This window comes from Neophocaena asiaeorientalis, unplaced genomic scaffold (genome assembly GCF_003031525.2).
Source record: "Neophocaena asiaeorientalis asiaeorientalis breed wild unplaced genomic scaffold, Neophocaena_asiaeorientalis_V1.1 scaffold72, whole genome shotgun sequence".
Taxonomy (NCBI): Eukaryota; Metazoa; Chordata; class Mammalia; order Artiodactyla; family Phocoenidae; genus Neophocaena; species Neophocaena asiaeorientalis.
Genome location: NW_020185336.1, coordinates 800481 through 821220, shown reverse-complemented (window position 1 = coordinate 821220; position 20740 = coordinate 800481). Strand labels below are relative to the sequence as shown.

The 20740-nt window shown below is 35.5% G+C and overlaps 1 protein-coding gene and 1 non-coding gene across 5 annotated transcripts in view; one reads left to right on the top strand and one right to left on the bottom strand.

The window, feature by feature from the left end:
* Window positions 1-10758: 10758 nt before the first annotated feature.
* The window catches only part of SCN9A (sodium voltage-gated channel alpha subunit 9), an 88079-nt gene continuing 78097 nt past the window's right edge, over window positions 10759-20740 (bottom strand). For all 4 annotated transcript variants that reach the window (XM_024735947.1, XM_024735943.1, XM_024735945.1 and 1 more), the window contains exons 24-26: window positions 20109-20213; window positions 18240-18510; window positions 10759-15171 (exon numbers count right to left, since the gene is read on the bottom strand). In XM_024735947.1, the coding sequence (XP_024591715.1) occupies window positions 13979-15171; window positions 18240-18510; window positions 20109-20213 (1569 nt within the window). In that variant the 3' untranslated portion in view covers window positions 10759-13978. The remainder of the gene's footprint in view (window positions 15172-18239; window positions 18511-20108; window positions 20214-20740) is intronic.
* On the top strand, window positions 20316-20421 carry LOC112393655 (U6 spliceosomal RNA). Its single transcript, XR_003001969.1, has one exon. It is a non-coding gene; the product is annotated as a U6 spliceosomal RNA (small nuclear RNA).

The following is a 20740-nucleotide window of genomic DNA, read 5'->3' as shown; positions in this document are numbered from 1 at the left end:
TCAGGCTCCTTAAGTGGGACCATGACAAGAGGCCTATTTTAAGTATAGATCCCAATGCTGTGTTAGTACTTCATAAAGATGAAACGAAATCCCCAGAAAGCTGAGTACTGCTCAGGGCTGTTCTAACAACTTGCGGTGAGGAGGAGAATCCAGGCACATGACATTTATAACAGAACCACGCTAAGCCTCAGCCCCCTCCCTACCCACAAAGCTCCTTTCTGCCATATTGCTCAGAATGAACTCGGATTGTTGTGATTTTTTTTTTTAACTACAAATGAGGGGATTGAAGGATAATGAAGAAAATAAGGGGACAAGAAGAAATTCGTTATAAATATTAATTGAGGGATAAATTAGATGAATAGATCATGCAGGATCTGGTGTAATTATGCCCAGCTACTACTAGCTATTGTTACTGTTGTTATTATTATTAAAGACTGAAACTGTTTTCTGTTTTGTTCACTCCTCTTTTCCGCCCAGTGCCTAGAATAGTATCTAACAAAGACGGCAGTCAATAAATATCTATTGAATTAGTTATCCTACCAAAAAATCATCGGTTATTTCTTTTCCTTGTACATTTCATATCAGAGAATGTAAGACCTTATTAGTGAGTTAGTGAAAATACTGTGTCCATTGGAGGTTCACAAGAGACTCAGTGATTATTTTGCTATTAGAGCATTTAACATCTTAATCTTTTATTCTTCTTTAGTTTCTTTACTATACTTTTGAGGTAATTTTCATATCCTTTCATTTCAATAAAACCACTTGAAATATCTCAGCAGTAAAGTATTAGAAGAGACTAAGTTTTTCACTACCATATTTGTAGGATGAAACAGTAGCAGAAGTTTTATTCTTCTTATAGAGCAGTTACAGAGCAAAAAGTATGGTACTTCTGCCCAACACTTTTCTTTTACTATTCAACTAACTGCTTGCACTCACTTTATCCCAAGAGACATATTAATAGACTCAATATGTGTTGGTGTAAATAATATCCTATTAGACTCAATATGTCTTGATGTGAATAATATCTACTGTGGCCCAGAACATTCCAATGGGTACAAAAATGAATCACAATTTCCATAACATAAATATAAAAAGTAAAAATAAAATTTCTATTCAAGTGTGTCCCTGTCTCCCTATTCTAAGAAAAGATTGTGTTCCTCTTAATAAAAAGCAAAACAACAGCTATAATGACAATAGGCTCATACTGGATTTCTAAAATACTAACCTAGCTGTGTATATTAATATTCAGTTATATTGAACCAGTAAGTTATATTTGCTAAGGCTCAGATAGACATTGAAACACAATTTTAAATGGTCTACTATTTTACTATATTGTATTAACTAAAGAATATGGATAACTTGTGCTATATTTGCCATCAGATACACTGGGCACAGGGAGAGTAAAATATTTCCATGAGATTTATATCCAAACAGTAAGTGGGTTCATAGGGTTTTTTCTCCCATTCAAGTACACATCTATTCATTTAAAAGTAATCTCACTTTTCAAGAGGTCTTCATTCCTATTAAGCTAAGCCCATAAGCCCCCAAAGTTCTCTTATACTTATTGGATCTAGATCTGCTATTGAGAATCTTTCTTTCTGCTGGATATTCCATCTCCAGGAACCACACTTTGTTCACGGGTCAGTTATCCATACTTTCTCATTGCTATTTTAGCATAAATTTCATAAAATTTCTTCCCAATTAGAATGAAAAGTTGGGTACAGAGCATGAAACATCAAGCCTGCCTGAAGTGTCAGGGGTAGCAGCAGGACTGGGCGCCGGAGGAAGAAGTACCAAGAGGGAAGGATGGGGAACAATGAAGAAGGAAATCAGAGGGAAATATGCAAATACAACACCGTTCACTTTTACATAGCAGTGTTACAGAGACTGGGCTTGATTCAAACAATAAACAAAGCAAAATTCTCAAGGAAGAAATTAAATCAAGTTTGTGGAAGCTTTCTAAATAAAAAGTCACCTTATTCTTTTCCTGACTCAGACTAGACTAGTTAATTTGTGAAGCGTGAAACCTGACTGCATTTTGGAGCCTGAAAACTCTTTATTTCATTGACCAGTAGATGGAGCCATTATATAAAGAATTTTAAAAACTTGACAGCCAAAATGGAACCACACATTCTCTATTATTATTTTAGACCATTTTATGCAATCTGAGTAGGCTGAATATCATTTTATTCTTAACAATGGAAAGGAGGTAACATGTTTTAACCTCCCATATGCAGAGAAATAATATATTATTATATTATTATTTTCCAAGTTGTTTTTAATATACTGCTCACTATTATCTATACCTAAGAACAGGAGACAAAATAGAGAAATTAAATGTCATATTCAACTAAGTAAGGTCACACATTCAGTAAGTAGCAGAGACTGAGTGAGACCCAAAGGAGAGCTTCCTAACTCATAGTTCAGGCACAGTCTACTGGATCGCCCAGCTGGCACTCCAGCTTATACCAATCAACACACACTTGAAACAAGCTAGGACACTGAGGGAATGTGTGCTTTTCTTATGGGCCAGTTTTAGGAGGAAACACTGAGAGTCATGTGCAAAGAATATAGCATCCAAGGGTTAAAGTTCAGATCAACTTCTACTGGTTTTCAAACTTAGCTGTGCATTAGAATCACCTGTGGAGTTCTTAACATTCCCAACACCCAAGCTGCACTCCGGACTAATTAAAGCAGAATCTCTGGGTTGGGACCTAGACATTTGTTTTAAAGTCCCCAGGTGATTGCAACGTGCAGTGAAGTTTGAGAAGAAGGGATCTTTACCAGTGCGTTTCCATCTGTAATGTGTACACAAATTACCGGGTATCTGAAGCATCCCTGCTCTAATTGTGGTCACTGGATGAAAAGCCTCAGCATCATCTGGGAACTTGTTAGTAATGCAGATTTGGGGCCCCACCTTAGATCTAGTGAATCAGAAATGGGTCGTGCAACTCAGTGATCTGTGGTGATCTGACACGTACTAACATCTGAGAATCACTGGTCTAACTTAGGACCAATCTTCTTCTCTTTTTATTCCTGACAGGTGGAGACTCAATCTCCCAAAGGGATGGAACTCCTTCACTACCTCATTGACATTTTTACCATTGAAACTGATCCATTTTTTGTTTTTCACCAGAATTGCTAAACACATAGACACATCCTGTTACTCACTTTTTCTTTCAATGCCTGCTCCCTTGACGTCTAAGATGTTATAGCAAAATTCTCAAGGAAGAAATTAAATCAAGTTTGTGGAAGCTTTCTAAATAAAAAGTCACCTTATTCTTTTCCTGACTCAGACTAGACTAGTTAATTTGTGAAGCGTGAAACCTGACTGCATTTTGGAGCCTGAAAACTCTTTATTTCATTGACCAGTAGATGGAGCCATTATATAAAGAATTTTAAAAACTTGACAGCCAAAATGGAACCACACATTCTCTATTATTATTTTAGACCATTTTATGCAATCTGAGTAGGCTGAATATCATTTTATTCTTAACAATGGAAAGGAGGTAACATGTTTTAACCTCCCATATGCAGAGAAATAATATATTATTATATTATTATTTTCCAAGTTGTTTTTAATATACTGCTCACTATTATCTATACCTAAGAACAGGAGACAAAATAGAGAAATTAAATGTCATATTCAACTAAGTAAGGTCACACATTCAGTAAGTAGCAGAGACTGAGTGAGACCCAAAGGAGAGCTTCCTAACTCATAGTTCAGGCACAGTCTACTGGATCGCCCAGCTGGCACTCCAGCTTATACCAATCAACACACACTTGAAACAAGCTAGGACACTGAGGGAATGTGTGCTTTTCTTATGGGCCAGTTTTAGCAGGAAACACTGAGAGTCATGTGCAAAGAATATAGCATCCAAGGGTTAAAGTTCAGATCAACTTCTACTGGTTTTCAAACTTAGCTGTGCATTAGAATCACCTGTGGAGTTCTTAACATTCCCAACACCCAAGCTGCACTCCGGACTAATTAAAGCAGAATCTCTGGGTTGGGACCTAGACATTTGTTTTAAAGTCCCCAGGTGATTGCAACGTGCAGTGAAGTTTGAGAAGAAGGGATCTTTACCAGTGCGTTTCCATCTGTAATGTGTACACAAATTACCGGGTATCTGAAGCATCCCTGCTCTAATTGTGGTCACTGGATGAAAAGCCTCAGCATCATCTGGGAACTTGTTAGTAATGCAGATTTGGGGCCCCACCTTAGATCTAGTGAATCAGAAATGGGTCGTGCAACTCAGTGATCTGTGGTGATCTGACACGTACTAACATCTGAGAATCACTGGTCTAACTTAGGACCAATCTTCTTCTCTTTTTATTCCTGACAGGTGGAGACTCAATCTCCCAAAGGGATGGAACTCCTTCACTACCTCATTGACATTTTTACCATTGAAACTGATCCATTTTTTGTTTTTCACCAGAATTGCTAAACACATAGACACATCCTGTTACTCACTTTTTCTTTCAATGCCTGCTCCCTTGACGTCTAAGATGTTAATGTTTGGAAGAGAGGGTAAAAAAAAAAAAAAAAAAAAGAGCTAGGAAACAAAGCAAGAAAGAGGACTAGAGAGAGAGGTTCCAAGAGTTTGTTGGTGCACTGAACTCTGATTAATCTTCCACTCTAAAGATTCTCAATCCATCTAATTGTATACTTTGCATATAATTGATGCTAGCAATAAAATTTCCATCATCTGCAAGACATCCAGGATATTCAGAAGATAACCATGACCTTAAGAAGCAACTCAACATTTAACCAAACTCTTTTGTTTATTGCTGAGGTTTTGGGTGGCTGTTTTGACTACCACTCCCTGAAACAAATGAGAGATGTGGTCTCTGGAATCAGAGAAATCTGGATTTGAATTCTCGTATTATCCTTTTCGTGATGTAGAGCCATGAGCAAGTTACCTAAGTTTATGTCCTCACCTCTGACATGTGACTATCAATTTATGGGTTACTCTAAGACAGGAGAGACTGAATAGAAATTTTCCACTCTGTTCTTGGCGCATTATGGACGGCAGTGGTGTGCCGGAGCCAGCTTGGACTGGCTGGAGGGGCCCGTGGTGCCCATCTCTTCCCACCTGTTTACAAAGTCCTTTGTGGACATCTGATTCCCCAGCTTCTCCTTTAAAATTTTTTTATAATCTTGTTCACCCCGACTGTTATCACTGCCGTGGGCAGACGCAATGTTAAATAATTGCAAACAACCGCAGGGTAAAGGCTCTTTGCACTGGCTGAGCTCTGAGGCAGGCCAAATAAGACAGCCGTGCAAGTGGATTTACCAGGGAACTGCCATGCAATTTTCTGGTAATGGCTTTTGGGGAGCTCCAAATCTGTTCTCTCCTCCAGTGTCTCTAGGCTGTAGGTTTTCGCTGTGATTGTAGGACTGTTGGTTTTCAAAGGCTACTATGAAGTTTGCTGTTCTTACTGAGATACAGCCATTTTTCTTGAATAAATGTTCCTTTGGTTAATTTTGGTTAATTTTCAAAGTTCTGAAAAAGGTGATTTTGACAATTTTGCTTGTGCTCCTGTTCATTCATGGAGAACTGGATTTTCAGAAGTCCTTACTCTGACATATCCACTGATGTCCTGAAAGCCCAATTTAAATATAGGCAGAAAATGCAAGCATATACTTCATGAAAGAGGATGTTCAATTTGGCTCCTTAAGTTTCTATTCTTACACTCTCTACTCTGCTATGCGCTGGAAAGGTGAATTTCGTGACAGGTGTTTAATGGTCATATTAAGCCTTAACATACTTTTCATTGATTCGTGCAACATAGCTCTTGCATGTACTATTCCTCGAAAATTTTTTGTAGTAAATGACTGATACTTTTAGTTGTGTGCCAACTTTGCAGCATTGTGTAATGCTGCTCACTTTCTCTTTCTTAATACTCTCTTGGTTCTCCTTAAAACTCTCTGTTTCACGTCTCAGCCTGCATATGCTCTTCCTGGTTCACTTAGTCTGTCTTTAGATACTATCATCCCTGCAAAGCAATGACTCCTGGATATGTGTCTCTAACCCTGATGTCTTCATTGAACTACAGGCTATTATATTCAATTGCCTTCAGGACTTTTTTCTTTGACCTATAGCACCTCAAATTCAACACATTCAAAACTAACTCTTACTCACTTTTCAATACTCAGCTCTAGTCTACCCTGGATAGATTTAACTCATCTTCATCATGTTCGCATGGTACAATATGGAAGTAAAGCATCGTACTATCATGTGGACTGATTCTTCCAAGATACAGTAGTTGCTCAATATTATTTTATAGAATTTATTATTGAACCCTAAGTTGAGAGATACTTCAGAAAATGCATAATAAATTGTTGCCCTTTTAAGTTTCTACCACATATTTATGTATTTTGGATCTAATGAGTGCCAGTCTCTTATAGATGAAGAAGGCTCAGAGAATAGAGTACCTTGTTCAAGTTTATAGTCACACTGTTAGTAAGTGACAGAAAGATTTAAACTCATGACATTATGTAATAGGCTGCTGCTGTGTATATTTATATTTTTTGGCAATCCTTAAAGGCATAAGATGATATTGCACTCTGAAAAGCAGAGCTTAGACTTCTTTTTTTTTTTTTTTTTTGCGGTACGCGGGCCTCTCACTGTTGAGGCCTCTCCCGTTGCGGAGCACAGGCTCCGGACGCGCAGGCCCAGCGGCCATGGCTCACGGGCCCAGCCGCTCCGCGGCACGTGGGATCCTCCCAGACCGGGGCACGGACCCGTGTCCCCTGCATCGGCAGGCGGACTCTCAACCACTGCGCCACCAGGGAAGCCCTAGACTTCTTTAAGTGCTTTCAGAGTCATGTCTAATTTTCTTTATTGATCTTGTAAAGAGGAAGAGATTTGTTTTGTTCGTTTTAGCTCTGAAGATGACAGATACAGGGGAGGAAAAAGAGAGTTCTCTTACTCTTGAAGGAGATAACTAGACAGGAAGAAATGCCAATGGGGAAAAGAATGCCAACGCCTGCCATTTTAAGCTGCCAGAATGATTCCCTAGCTTTGTTCGGGTCAATGGGCTTTGCTTTTCTATAGAAGCGTTGGCTTCTTAAGACCAAACTAATCATGCCTGTTATAGCTCTTGGCATGAGAGTTAAGTGAAGTTTCAGCTTTATTTCAAAGGAAAAAAATATGCTTACCCACATTCACTTCTTGCCTGCAGTCATTCTTCGGATTTCTCATATAGTCTGTCGTTTAGTATCATGAAGCTAAAGTAGATCGTTTCCTTTGTTCTCCCTGGCTCCCTCCCAGATCACTTTCTGCCCATAACCTGGCTCTACACTCGGCATTCTGGCCAAGGTTTGTAGGAGGCAGACCCATTTACCTCTCAAATAAACAGACTGTGTGATTCCTTAGAGATAAACATCTTTTCTTTTAGTTGCAAGTGTCAGGGCCAAATTAGATGACTCTAAACCAATTTTCAGTCTTTGTGGGTCGAAATGAGATGGGTAGGGAAAGATGAATTTATAAAAGAAAATAAATTAGGCAGGAAAATGAAGCATGGAGAAATTCTTTTCCCACCTCTGTTTCCCCCAATTCTTCTCTTAACAGAGCTGATTTTATTGAAGGCATCAACTAGAACCAATATATCAAGACAGGCTGAGTTGTTTAGGGAGATTACAAGAAAACTATCTTTACTGTTTTCTTAAAGGGAGTCAAAAGGAGATATTGATATTTAGAAGTTTGGTAGTTGTGAGTTTCACAGGATTTTTAAGAAAAAAATATGTTTTCTGTGGAGCTTTGATACCTATGTCTCATTCATCATATTTTATTACAAAATTAGTTCTTAATTTCCAGCATTGGGAAGAACATCAGGGACAATAGTAGTATCCTAGCTTCAAACAGAAGCACACATTTTAACTATAAATTTTAATCTTTTCTCATTAAATATTTGGCCTGAACTGCCAAAGTGAAATAACTATTCTGTATTCTTGATTTTTAAATCACTTATTTGTAGGACTGAGAAGTAAAATACCTACTAGGGATGAAAAGTTAGCTCCAGAGTGATTTTCTCTGGCAAAACAGCTTATAAATTATTAGAATGAATGGCTAGAGTATTTCTACAGTTACAAAATTTGCAGTAAAAGAATCTGCACAACCTCAAGTCCCTGTCTTTAAGTTGTGAACCAAAATTATGAAGCTTTTGAGAGTGGAATGTCCTGACACTCTTTCAAAGTATCATAAAAGAAAAGAGAATATAACATAATAATAGAAGAAATAGTAAAATATAATTTAACTCATATGTACATGATTTATAATGAATGATAATATAATATTACTCTCTGATATTTATAATCATTCAGTTGTCATCATTTTTGTCTCTCCTCAAATAAAATCTCCACGAGGGAAGGGATTTGTCTGTTTTACGTTGTCTGAAACAGGGACTGGCAGATTGAGGGTGCTCAGTAGATATTCACTGAATGAATGAACAATTCACATATGACATTTAGCTCTTTTTGAACATAAACTGAATGTTGCTAAGTTTGACTCCCTTGAAAGTAATTAGGAGTCACAAAAGCTTTTAATTCATGGATTTGTTTCCATAGGCTGAGGTGGAAGTGAAGGTGTCAGCAGCTCTAAAACTCTGTAGAAAGACAAAAGGTAGATGGGGTTTACGTGACTTTTTGGGGAAGATTGGAAAAGTTCACTTTTTTGTTGTCTTAATTTGTCAGGGGTCTTTCCCAGACCTTGTCTTTGAATTGCGTTCTTTTCCCTCAATACTTTACAGCGGTTTTCTTTGGTAGTTCTCTTTTCAATTTTGCCAGGGGTCTAATGCAGTTAAAATCAATTTTATTTTAAATTCCCTAAGGTTATGAAATCTGTTTGTTCTGCGTTGAAGTATTCCCATTGGTGTCACCTGCTAGTTTGTACGGTATGTTGCCGTTTCAGACTGGTTTCTTTCACTTCGTAATACGGTTTGTCTTTGCTTTTAATTATTTTGATAGGCCCATAAAGATATCCCAAGGTGTTGCTAGTCACCTAGTGGAAATTAACTAAATAGAAGTCATATTGTCTTGTATGAATTACAATCAAAACTAGCACCTGCCAGCAAATATAGCATCTGGAACAGGAGTAATTTTTCCTCAATTCCACTAGGTTTTCAAAATTGTTAACAAGCTCTGAATCATTTCTATATACTTATTGCCTATAGTTTTATCTACGTTTTTGCCTTTAAACTGCTTATGAAAATATATATTAAATATTTGAGAATCAAGTTAAAGCACATGATACAGACATGACACATGCCTCCTAAATCTCTTAAAATTGGCTTTCTTTTCTGGGATGGATTGTTAATGTAGGTACCTAATTATACAACTCTTAGAATAATAAAGTGTAGCATGTTTGCTCTGTTGCTTGTTTATAGCTCTCAATTATTCATGTTTCTCTTCCTGTATGCATTAAATGTTGTTGCAGCAAAGGTCTCCTCTGCTCTAATCAGTATGCAACTTTTCCCTCCCTTGAGAGAGATTATTACCGTGTGTTCTGCAGCTCATTTTGCCTGGATTATGGTATAATGTTATCTACAGCAAGGAAGAATTGAGCTGTTCTGTTGTAGGAACTTCATGTGATTGCCAATCAGGTTGAGGTGATGGTACTGTTGAGGGACTATAATTTTATTCTGCAGAGTGACTATCACAACTGCCAGTACAGAGATTCCCTAGGAATATTTTATACCTTTCTACACGCCATTATACTAACACACAAGGTAGAAATAGTGGCCCAGCTCAGCAGCAATTCTTTTTAGTATATCTTGTTTAAAGACAAATAACAGGACTGGATGCTCACAGCTAAACTAAAATAGAGGTTTGGATTAACTATTTAGTTAATATGGGAACTTCTACCTCCAAATACTCTCCTGGAAAAAGCTAAACCTTTGTAAATACAGTATGCATGTTTTCTCATTTTAGCATGTTGTTTGCATTCATAAATCTAAAAAAATAGTTCAATTAAAAAATATTTTGGTGCACTGAATGCTCACTACATACCAACTGGATGCATGAGACTCTCTGGATACTATATTCACACTTACCCATATAAAATAGAAATATCATCATTTAACATTTATGGAGACTGCATTGTGCTCCTGTATGATGGAGAGGTAGCTTGGGCTCATACTTTTAGCAGCGAAGTGACTGTCACACTAACCTACTATTAGTAATATAAATCCTTGATTCTGTGTTGTCAGGCACTGTTCTAATTGCTTCATGTGAATTTTCTCATTCTACCTTTATAACCATATGGCAGCGTGGTACTATTATCTTCATTTTACGGATGAGAAAGCTGAGGCACATGTTAAGTAATGTATTAAGGAAATTTGAAGAGTCCTGGCTTAACTGGTATCCAAATACAATTCTGGATCTAGAACCCAAGCCCTCGCCATTATGTATGCTATCTTACCTCTCAACACTATCACACAAAAAAGATACACACTGTCATTGTGTGGCTAAATGTTTGTATATTTTCACTTCCTGACTCAATTTTCTTCTCCTGCACAAACTCTATTGTAGATTTCAATGAATTCCTTTGGAATTCTATAGTCTTTGTCCCCATCTTTCTTACCCTGGAAAACTCCTCATGGAAGACATTTGAAGCTGTCCATTTTTCAATGAAAAGAAAAAAGTTATCAGTAGCTACAACTTATTTAGGGAGGCACTGAATTGATCTCCTTAAAGATTATTTTCACAAAAACAGAAGATACATGCCAACATGATTTTATTTTTTTGATGACTTTTATTTTTAGATTCTATTACAATGTGTAAGTCTCAAGTATAACTACAATATAATTTATGACAAACATTTTGAGCATTCATAGATATATGAAATTTGTAAAGAATTCTATGTAAACAGCATTATTATATTCATGGCTATTCACTGAATTTTATGAAGCAGTTCTTGATTATCTTCCTCAAGAATATAACATAATAAACCGCAGATATTTACAGAAATTGATGGCCTCTATACATAGGTCCTAAACCCAAGCCAATTACTTGGGCATTCTAATTTAGCTGGCCCTTTTTCATCACTCCCACTAACATTTCTCTGAAATTGGTATTTAGAACTGCTTTATTTACATATGCATTTTATCTTAACTCTTTTTAACAAAGCTATTAAAATTCTATGAAATCATGCTGAACATTTTTGGTTGAGGTTTTCAACAATCAGCATTTAGAAACAGCCCACAAATCACTTATATCTTTTGCAAACTATGTAACAGTCAAAAAGGTAAAGTGAGATTCTCCCACTTTTATTCAAATTGTATGAATGTTCAAATCTGTTCACTTCAGTTTTATTCCAATTTAAATTTTACAGTGTAACTGCCATTCTATATCATTAGGTTAAATGAGTTCAATGATTGTGTGACTTAAATATTAGCATGACAGTGCTTTCTGAGGGTGGTATCTTATAATCAGTACCAAACAGTAATCTACATGAAAAGAGAAGTCTAATTTTCCTTCAAGCTTGTACTGTATTAAATGAGCTTTCCTTCAAGCTTGTACTGTATTAAATGTACTGTATTAAATACATTAAATGTATTAAATTAAATAAAAAGTCACAACTAGACATTCCTGGGAAAACATACATATACAAAACCTAAGCATGTTATATTGAAAAAAATTATAGTTCAGCATGAAATAGGTGCAGCATGAAATAGAAGTGTGACTTTGTAAGTTTTTCTTTTTTGAAACGCTAAGAAGAAATTGTGTTGAGGAACCAGTTGCCAATATTTTCTTCACATAAAAATCAGGCAATGTAAAAACAGTAGTAAATCACACATAATAAACTTACCCACTATACATCTTTTCACACTGTATTATATAAATATGCAAAGTGCAGTTATATTTATATGGATTTAAAATGAGGATAAACTGCATTCAAATTTAAGGTAATATTAATTTCTTAATTTAATGTATTAAAATATCTTACAAATGTAATATATTTTGTATGGTTCTCTAATTAAAGTGTCAAAACCTATTTTCAACAGACTTAGCAGGGATGTGATGCAATGCTCTACATAGTCTAGGAAAACACTGCATGGTATCTTATATATTAAATAAAAAAGAGGCTCAAATAATGTAAGATGAGTGATTGAACTTAGGTGTAAAGAATCTTTGGCCCTAGGTTTAATTTCATATGTGCCTTAGGACAAATGTCTGGACGTGATAATCTCCTTCACAGATGCTGAAAACATTCTAGATAGAAAGTTCTGTGGAAATTTCGCTTTCTTGGTTTTTATCTGTCTTTCTCATTTCTGTGTTTCTTTGCCTCTCTGCCTCTCATTCTCTACCTATACTTCTTCATCTCTATAGGTATGCTTAAATCTCCTTTATTTTTAACTAGCCAGAACAACAAAAAAATTGCTTTAAATACTTCAGATAGAAATATATTTATGTTCTTTTTTCATTTAAGAAAGCAAATGAATGAAATATTGTTGTATATATTTGCTTTGAAAACTCCCACAAAATCTTCTAAATAAAATTCTTTCTACTTATGTAACTCGATTTTTGTGTGTGCATAAATAACTCGATAGAAGAAAGATCTCATATTCCTGGAATAAACTCATAAAAAATACATCATGGCTGTTTCTTTTCAAGCCACTATTAACAAGGATTTTTTAAAAACTAGATTCATAATCCTTGGTGGAAGGACAACAGCAAAATGAATGTGTGCTTGGTAAACTATAAGCTCAGGATATGTTATTGATTGATACATAATATACCTCATAGTCACAGAATTTTATGGAGAAAGTGACATCTTTCTCATTTTGTAGATGAAAGCATAAAAGTTCAAGAGGATGAATGCTATTTCATCCTTTTCACACACAAGTCTGTGTTGAAAGCTTGCCATACACACTTAGGATGGTATGCAGGAGACACAGTTAATACTGTGCCCAAGTCATTATCTGCTCAAACATGTTCCATGGTATCAAATATCTATCCGCATATCTGGAAGCACTCCACGGAAGAGAAATATCAACTTTGCTTAGTGCTAAAGCATAACTCAACAATACTGAATCAGAAAGCAGAAAACGGTGACAAAAATGACTAAGAGTTGGGTTATTAATGGTATTTTGGGGCAGCACAGTCCAGTGTTACACTGTATACATAAGAGTGAATAAAGCTTTCTTCAGTTGCTTCTTTTCTCAATTACCTTCATTTTTTTCTTTCGAGGAATGTGATACATACTGAAAATATTTTTTTCATGTTCCACAGTTATTGTATGAACAAAGAAGGATATAGAAAAAGGCAGTCTATGAGGCACAATACTCTAAAGGTAACTCTTATCCTAGTTGGTATGAGTCAAGATGAATAAAAAGCATTTATTGAACTGATGAGCCTACATGTTTTTAATCCCATGGCATTTAATAGGCACATATAAATTGGTTTTGATGCAATATGAATAAATTTAAGCACCTCAAAATATAGAATGACCACTGTAGATGGATAAAAGAGTCTTGCCCCCTAATAATAAGATGCTTTAACTAAACATTCATTACTAGTATTCATTCCTTCCATCAGGGCACTTCACGGCAAAGCCAAGGGAAAATACTTTTGTAGATCTCCAAATGATAGATATTTGCGCGCACGCGCGCGCGTTTGTATTTGCATGGGAAACATGAATGTTTACAATCCTGTGAAAAGATGACAAGGCAGATGTGAACATTTTCTACATGGTCTTCTGATTTATTAAAAGTAAATAAAATTAAATCACCTTTGTTTGCTGTAATCAATAATCCCTGTACAGTTACTCTTAAGAATTCTTATAGATTCATTTACCAATGCAAAAATAGCCACTGCTAATGCTGCTCACTTATGTTAGAGAATCAGAGTTAGCGACTGCACTGACTTTGAGACTATTTTGATAAAAAGAGTTTTGGCATAGACCTCCTTAAAAGAGTCTTATTAACACAAATATATCACCTTCACAGGCTGTAAACAATATATCAAAGTGAAGCTCTATTTTTTGCCTTCCTTGCCATCTTTTCCTTTGTCCTCCTTTTCTGTTTTGTCTTTTTCATATTTCTCTTTGTCTGGTTTTGTTACACTATCATATGAAGGTGGAGAGATGGTGGATGGAGTTCCATCTGTTTTTTCTGGACTTGAGTTCTCATTAACGTTATCAAAAACCATATCTTCTTTATTGGGCAAATCATCATCTCTGTCACCATCTTTTATGTATATACTTGATATGTTTTTGACATTTTTCCGTAAGCGATAACGTCTGTAAGCACGCTGAATGACAGTAGCAGACACATCTTCCTGTTTTCGTTTTAGTGTAGTTGTGATGGGTTCATAGGACACTTTAGAAGGATTTGCAGACATGAACCTTTCTTCCATCTGTGAACGAAGAGAGTCCATCTCTCCACTTTCACCCAAAACACGCTTTGTAAAAGCAAATAAGATGTCGAGACAATGGATCCGATCCCCACTGACCATGGGCAGATCCATGGCAATGAGCTGGACTTTGTTTGGTTTTGCTATGAGAAGAGGAGGATCCAGGGCAGCTGCAAAATCAGAGAGTTTGCTATATTCTATAAATTGGGTGGCATCGGGATCAAACTTCTCCCAAACCTCGTAGAACATCTCAAAGTCATCCTCACTCAGCGGCTCAGTACTTTCTTCAGTGGCAACACTGAAGTTCTCCAGAATGACAGCGATGTACATGTTCACCACGACCAGGAATGATATGATGATGTAACTGACAAAATAGAATATCCCCACAGATGGGTTCCCACAGTCTCCTTCAACTGAGCTTCCAGGATGAACTTTCCTGGGGTCACAATCAGGTGGTGCACTGTTGAGAATAGGTGCTAGCAATCCATCCCAGCCAGCAGAGGTGGTAATCTGGAACAGGCAGATCATGCTGTTGCCAAAGGTCTCAAAGTTGAACATGTCATTAATTCCAGCTTCCTTTTTAACGTAGGCAAAGTTGGACATCCCAAAGATGGCGTAAATGAACATGACCAGAAAGAGCAGGAGGCCGATGTTAAACAACGCAGGAAGGGACATCATCAAAGCAAAGAGCAGCGTGCGGATCCCCTTGGCCCCTTTGATCAGACGCAGGATTCGGCCAATCCTGGCAAGACGGATCACTCGGAACAGGGTAGGGGACACAAAATACCTTTCTATCAAATCTGCTAGAAACATACCTGGTGAAGAGGGAAGGAATACAAAGAAAATACTTAAATATCCATGCTACAGAAAATTATGACTCTAAATAGTTTTATGTGCCATCTTACCTCTTATGATTTCAGGATTGTCATTTTACATTGCAAGCAATTTCATTACAACCCAAGGATCAAGCAATCCCACAGGGAAATGGTTAGAATTACTATTGTGAAATTTTCTCTCCCTTACTAAGTTTGTAGATCTTATTTTTTTCCTCCACAACAATTTTTTTAATTGTTAAGGGTAGAAAAATTAAAGCTACACAGTAAAATGCTAAAAAGAAAATATAAATCACCTGAAATATCAACCAACCATTTACTACTGTTAATATTTTGTTGAGGATCACTCCATTTTTCTATGCAAGCACACAAACATTTACAAATGTAATCATGATATAGGAGCTTTTATATGTCATCTGTTTTAGCTACTTCATCATACGTTATGGACATATTTTCATATAAATGACAACAGAATAATTCCTTATAGTTGTACAATGTTGTGTCCAAATAACTGTATATTGAAGAATTTTATGTTGTTTCCAATTGTTTTGGCTGAGACAAATATCCAAGCAGGTATATTTTCTTTTAGTTGCATGGGCATTTTTTTTTTTTTTTTTTGCGCGGGCCTCTCACTGTTGGGGCCTCTCCCGTTGCAGAGCACAGGCTCCGGACGCACAGGCCCAGCGGCCATGGCTCACGGGCCATGGGCATATTTTGATAATAAAAGAAGGTAGGTCAAACAGTATATTTAAAGTTTTGTTATATATTGCAAGTCTATCTCCAGAAAGTCTGTAAAATTAACACTCCTAATGATAGTCTATGAAAGTGCTCACACTCCACATGCTCACCAGTGTTGTCATTTTTCTTTATAATTTTACCAAAAAAACTTTGTGATGTTTAAAACATCTCATTATTATAGTTTATTTGCATTTCTTTTGGGAAAAAATAATCCAAAATTTTTTTATTATTTATTGGACATTTTGTATACTTGTTGACTATTTTCAACTTTCTCTTTTTGGCCTAGTCTAGTCCTTTGCCCATTTTTCTATTGGGAGATTTACTATTTTCTTACTGATTTATGAGGACTATTTTTCTATTACAAGTGCTAATCCTTTGTTGGCCTTAAATGTTACATTAACAATAGCCCTGTTTCTAATTTGTCTTTCAACTTTTTTTTTTTTTTTAATTTGGTGGTAGTAGTGAGTTTTCCTCCATAGAATATTTTGATTTTTATGTAGTCATATCTATTATATTTTCTTCATGGAGTCAAGTTTGTCATGAATAGAAAGGACTATTCAAGCTCACGGTTATAAATCTATTTCTACTAGAATCCATTTTTTTTTTAATACATTAATTTTTACACATCAATTACTAAATCTTGATCCATGAGATCTTTTAACTGAGTAACTTAGTAATTCTCTATATATTGATGTTTAATTTTGGATTATTCATTTGAATCCATTGAGCTTCTTAGTAAACACTGTTTTACTTCATCAATGTAATAATAATCTTAATATCTAGCAATGTAAGTCACCCCTCATTACTCTAATTTTTCTTCCAGGTGAACTTTAGAATCATTAGATTTATATCACCAATTTATTATCCCCACTACACAAAAAGACGCTCATATTCTCATTGGGATAACACTGGAATTATAGATTAATCTCTTAAAAAAATGGTCATGATTACAGGGAGACCCTTCTTATCCAAGTACAAGAAAAGCCTTTCAATTATTTTAAACCTTCTTTTGTTTCTGTTAGTTTTCCTCATAGAAGCCTTATACATTTCTTGTTAAAGTTGTTACTAGGTATTTTACTTTATTTTTATTGGAATTGTGAATGAAATTTTTCTTTAGGCATATTTTCTAATTTTTTGCTCCACATATAAAACAATTACTAACATTGGTATGTACAATTTAAAATTTGCACCTTTGGAATTCTAATTGAATCCATATTTTTCAGTTGATTCTCTTGCATTTTTAGAGTGCCATAATAAGATCTGAAAATGAAAATTTGCTCCATTGTTCAAATATAAGTACCTCTCTGTTTTCTTATCTAATTGTATCAGCCAACACTGTTACAAATAGAGGTGATAGAGGGATACACTTTTCTTCTTCCTAAGTTAACTGGAATGCTTCCACCATTTTGCTTGTTGTATGTGATTCCTACCTAAATTTTAATTTGTGTTTTTTATATATTAACTTTAATCTCACCTCTGGTAATAATACTCCTTTTTCAAAAATTGATTTTGAATCCCTATTCTAACTTATACTACTCAGTATGGCAGTTTTAGGTTATGTGACTTTTAACCTTTCTTGTCCTGCCTGTTTCAGTATCTCCAAATTGAGTTTGTATTAAATAATCTCTACAATCTCTGTCTAAAATTCATAATTATGAAAATAAATGCAATCCTAAGCTACTGGGCAAGGCATGTACAAATAATAAAAAAAAATAGGATAGAAAAAACAGCTATGGTAATGAAATGAGAGGAAGTATAAAATCAAATACTGTGATTCACAGATATGACTGGGGTTGGTTGAGAAATGATTACAAACTTGACAAGTATGAAGCCATAAGAAATGAAGCTGGCATTTCTTCAGACCTTAACTTTTTACTTTGAGTTCAGGAATAATTTTCACAAAGAGTCACCAATATTCTGGCTAGTTATATTATCATTAATCAAAGGATAGTTCTCATATGTATAAAAACCGGAAGTGATTTCAGATTCTACATTGGTCTTCTAAGACCTACCTACCTATAGACCCAGCTGCTACCTTTGTGAAGGGTAATCTTGGAAATCAAATATCAAGGAGTTTTATGTGCTTCCAACAAACAGAATATGTGTGGCTTTGAGGCTTGTTGTGTGAAACCTAGGAATTCTGACACAGAGGTATTTGTTTTTTTTAGTTTTGTTTTTAAGGTTCCTTCACTCTTTCAGTGTTACTAACTTACTCAAAAGTAAGTTTATATTCCAGAATTCAGAAACTTCCCTGAGTATGTGTGATGTTTAGTTTGATTCAAAATGGAAATCTGATTAATAAATGCTCTTACCTACAATGGAGAGAATCACGACCACAAAATCAAAAATGTTCCATCCTACAGTGAAGTAGTAGCATCTGAGGGAGATCAGTTTCAGCACACATTCTCCAGTGAAAAGGATAACAAAAACTACATTGATCCAATATAAAACTTCAGTCATGTATGCACTTTGTCCTTCTTTTTCTACCATCATGGTTACCATGTTGAGGCAGATAAGAACCATGATGGCGATATCAAAAGCTTGGTTTGTTACTAGGTCAAATATACATCCTTGGAATTTGTTCTGCAAAGAAACAAAAATAATAGGAAATGTACAGTAAATTTTGCAAGTAGTATCCATAAATCATTACATTAGTAAAAAAAATTTTTTTAAGGTATCAGTCTTCAAAACTTGCATAACTTATCCCTGGTCATAGGTTCTTGCTTTATACAAGAAATATTATTAAATCTTAGAGTACATGAAAACTTTTTGTTGCTGTTGACTTTCAGTATACCAAGTCTTCAGCGAGCCTTGTAAACTAACATTTGCTTTTAAGCATATCCACCCCTAGTATGTTATATAGGAGTTGCCAGGATCACAAGGTTAAGTTTAACTAAGAAAACCTCAGCCCTACTACCTCGAGTATTTCAAGGTAATAAAATGACATCTCTAAATTTCTACTTTGTCACGTTATTTTGACTAATGTGTTGGCACTGTCTTGTACTGATATTACTGCTATAATATCAGATCTATATTTTCCTATCTCTTCCATGTATAGAATATACATTTCCAAACATACCCATACTTAACACATCACCTTTCTTGTCAGTCTGACAGTATTATGCTTTCTAGGAAACCGATTTTCAAAATCACTTTATTAGTTGCATAGGCAAGTTTTAAGGCACTGTATTCAAAGTCAAGTAGTGTACTGAAAAAATTAAATACCAGAGCTTTAAATTCATACATTATGATTCAGTAGAGTCTGGGTGAAACCTGGCCATGTGTCCATTTAAAAAGTGCTGGGTAATCCTCATGTAGCCAGCTGGTACTAAGTGGATTCCCATCTTTAGGACGGCTCTGTCTGCAGCCATGACTTTTGGTAAGGTGTGTTATGTTGAAAAGAAATTGAAAAACATGTAATGCATTTAAAATTATTTTAATTGTTAGAGGAATACAAACTATTCTTTAACTGCTAAGACTCACTATTTACATCTGAGCCTATTCTGGTCTTTGACCCTATGGTAAGATAAAGTTTAGATTCATGACCAGTCCAACTGCTTCTCTGGCTATTTGTTGAAATATCAGAGATCTACAAGGTTAGTTTCACCTGACTGATAGAGAGCCATCATTACATCATAAAGCCATCAAGAAAATCAAATTTCAATCAAAAGTACATTTTATTTTGATTCTCTACAGGCCATTTATACTAATAGTAAGTTGTATAGCTAAGGTAGAGATAAAAGCATATATAGGGGCTTTCCTGGTGGCGCAGTGGTTAAGAGTCCGTCTGCCAATGCAGAGGACACGGGTTCGTGCCCCAGTCCGGGAGGATCCCACATGCTGCGGAGCGGCTGGGCCCATGAGCCATGGCCGCTCAGCCTGCGCGTCCGGAGCCTGTGCTCCACGACGGGAGAGGCCACAACGGTGAGAGGCCGGCGTACCACAAAAAAAAAAAAGAAAAAAAGCATATATAATTATTTTTCATTTTTATAGAAAAAGAAATTATATGAAGGTATATTACGAGCTGTGATAGTGTTCAAAATACATATGTTCAGTTTTATAAGAATTTTTCTTCAAAATATTAAAATATATGCATTCATGTTTAAGAAATAATTATATATTAAAGATGAATTCAAAATAATTTTAAAAGTTACATGCTAAATATAATTTTTTTTTTTTACCCCCGGACGAGGTATTGGCTTTTGTGGTTTCTTGGATCCCAGCTTTTTCATTGCATTATAATATTTCTTCTGTTCTTCTGTCATAAAGATATCTTGACCTCCAAGGTAAAGAAATAAAAAATAAATCTAGTTAAAACCAGAATCATTGTCTAGATCTTCCTTCAGATCATTATTCAGGTTAAAAATATATTCATATAGAAATGAAATGTTTTCTCACTTCAGTAGCACATATATTAAAATTGGAGCCATACAGAGATTAGCATGGCTCCTGATCTAGGATGACATGCAAATCTGTGAAGCGTTCTGTAGTTTTGGTGACAGATGGTGACAGACAGTAACTAGACTTTTATAGTAAACATTTCACAATGTATGCAAATATCAAATCATTATGTTGTATACCTGGAACTAATATACTGTTATATATCAATTACACTTCAATTGAAAGAAATGAAATGCCCTTTATTATGTGCAAGGTAGCTATAAATCAAACCTGTCTTAAAGGATTACCTACGTGTAGGCACAGACTCTCCGTACGTAATGCAGTATGCATAATACATAAAATATATGGATTACATGCAATAATGATTGGCTCAATTATCTTTTAGTAGCCTAACCTGCTATCTCATTTTATC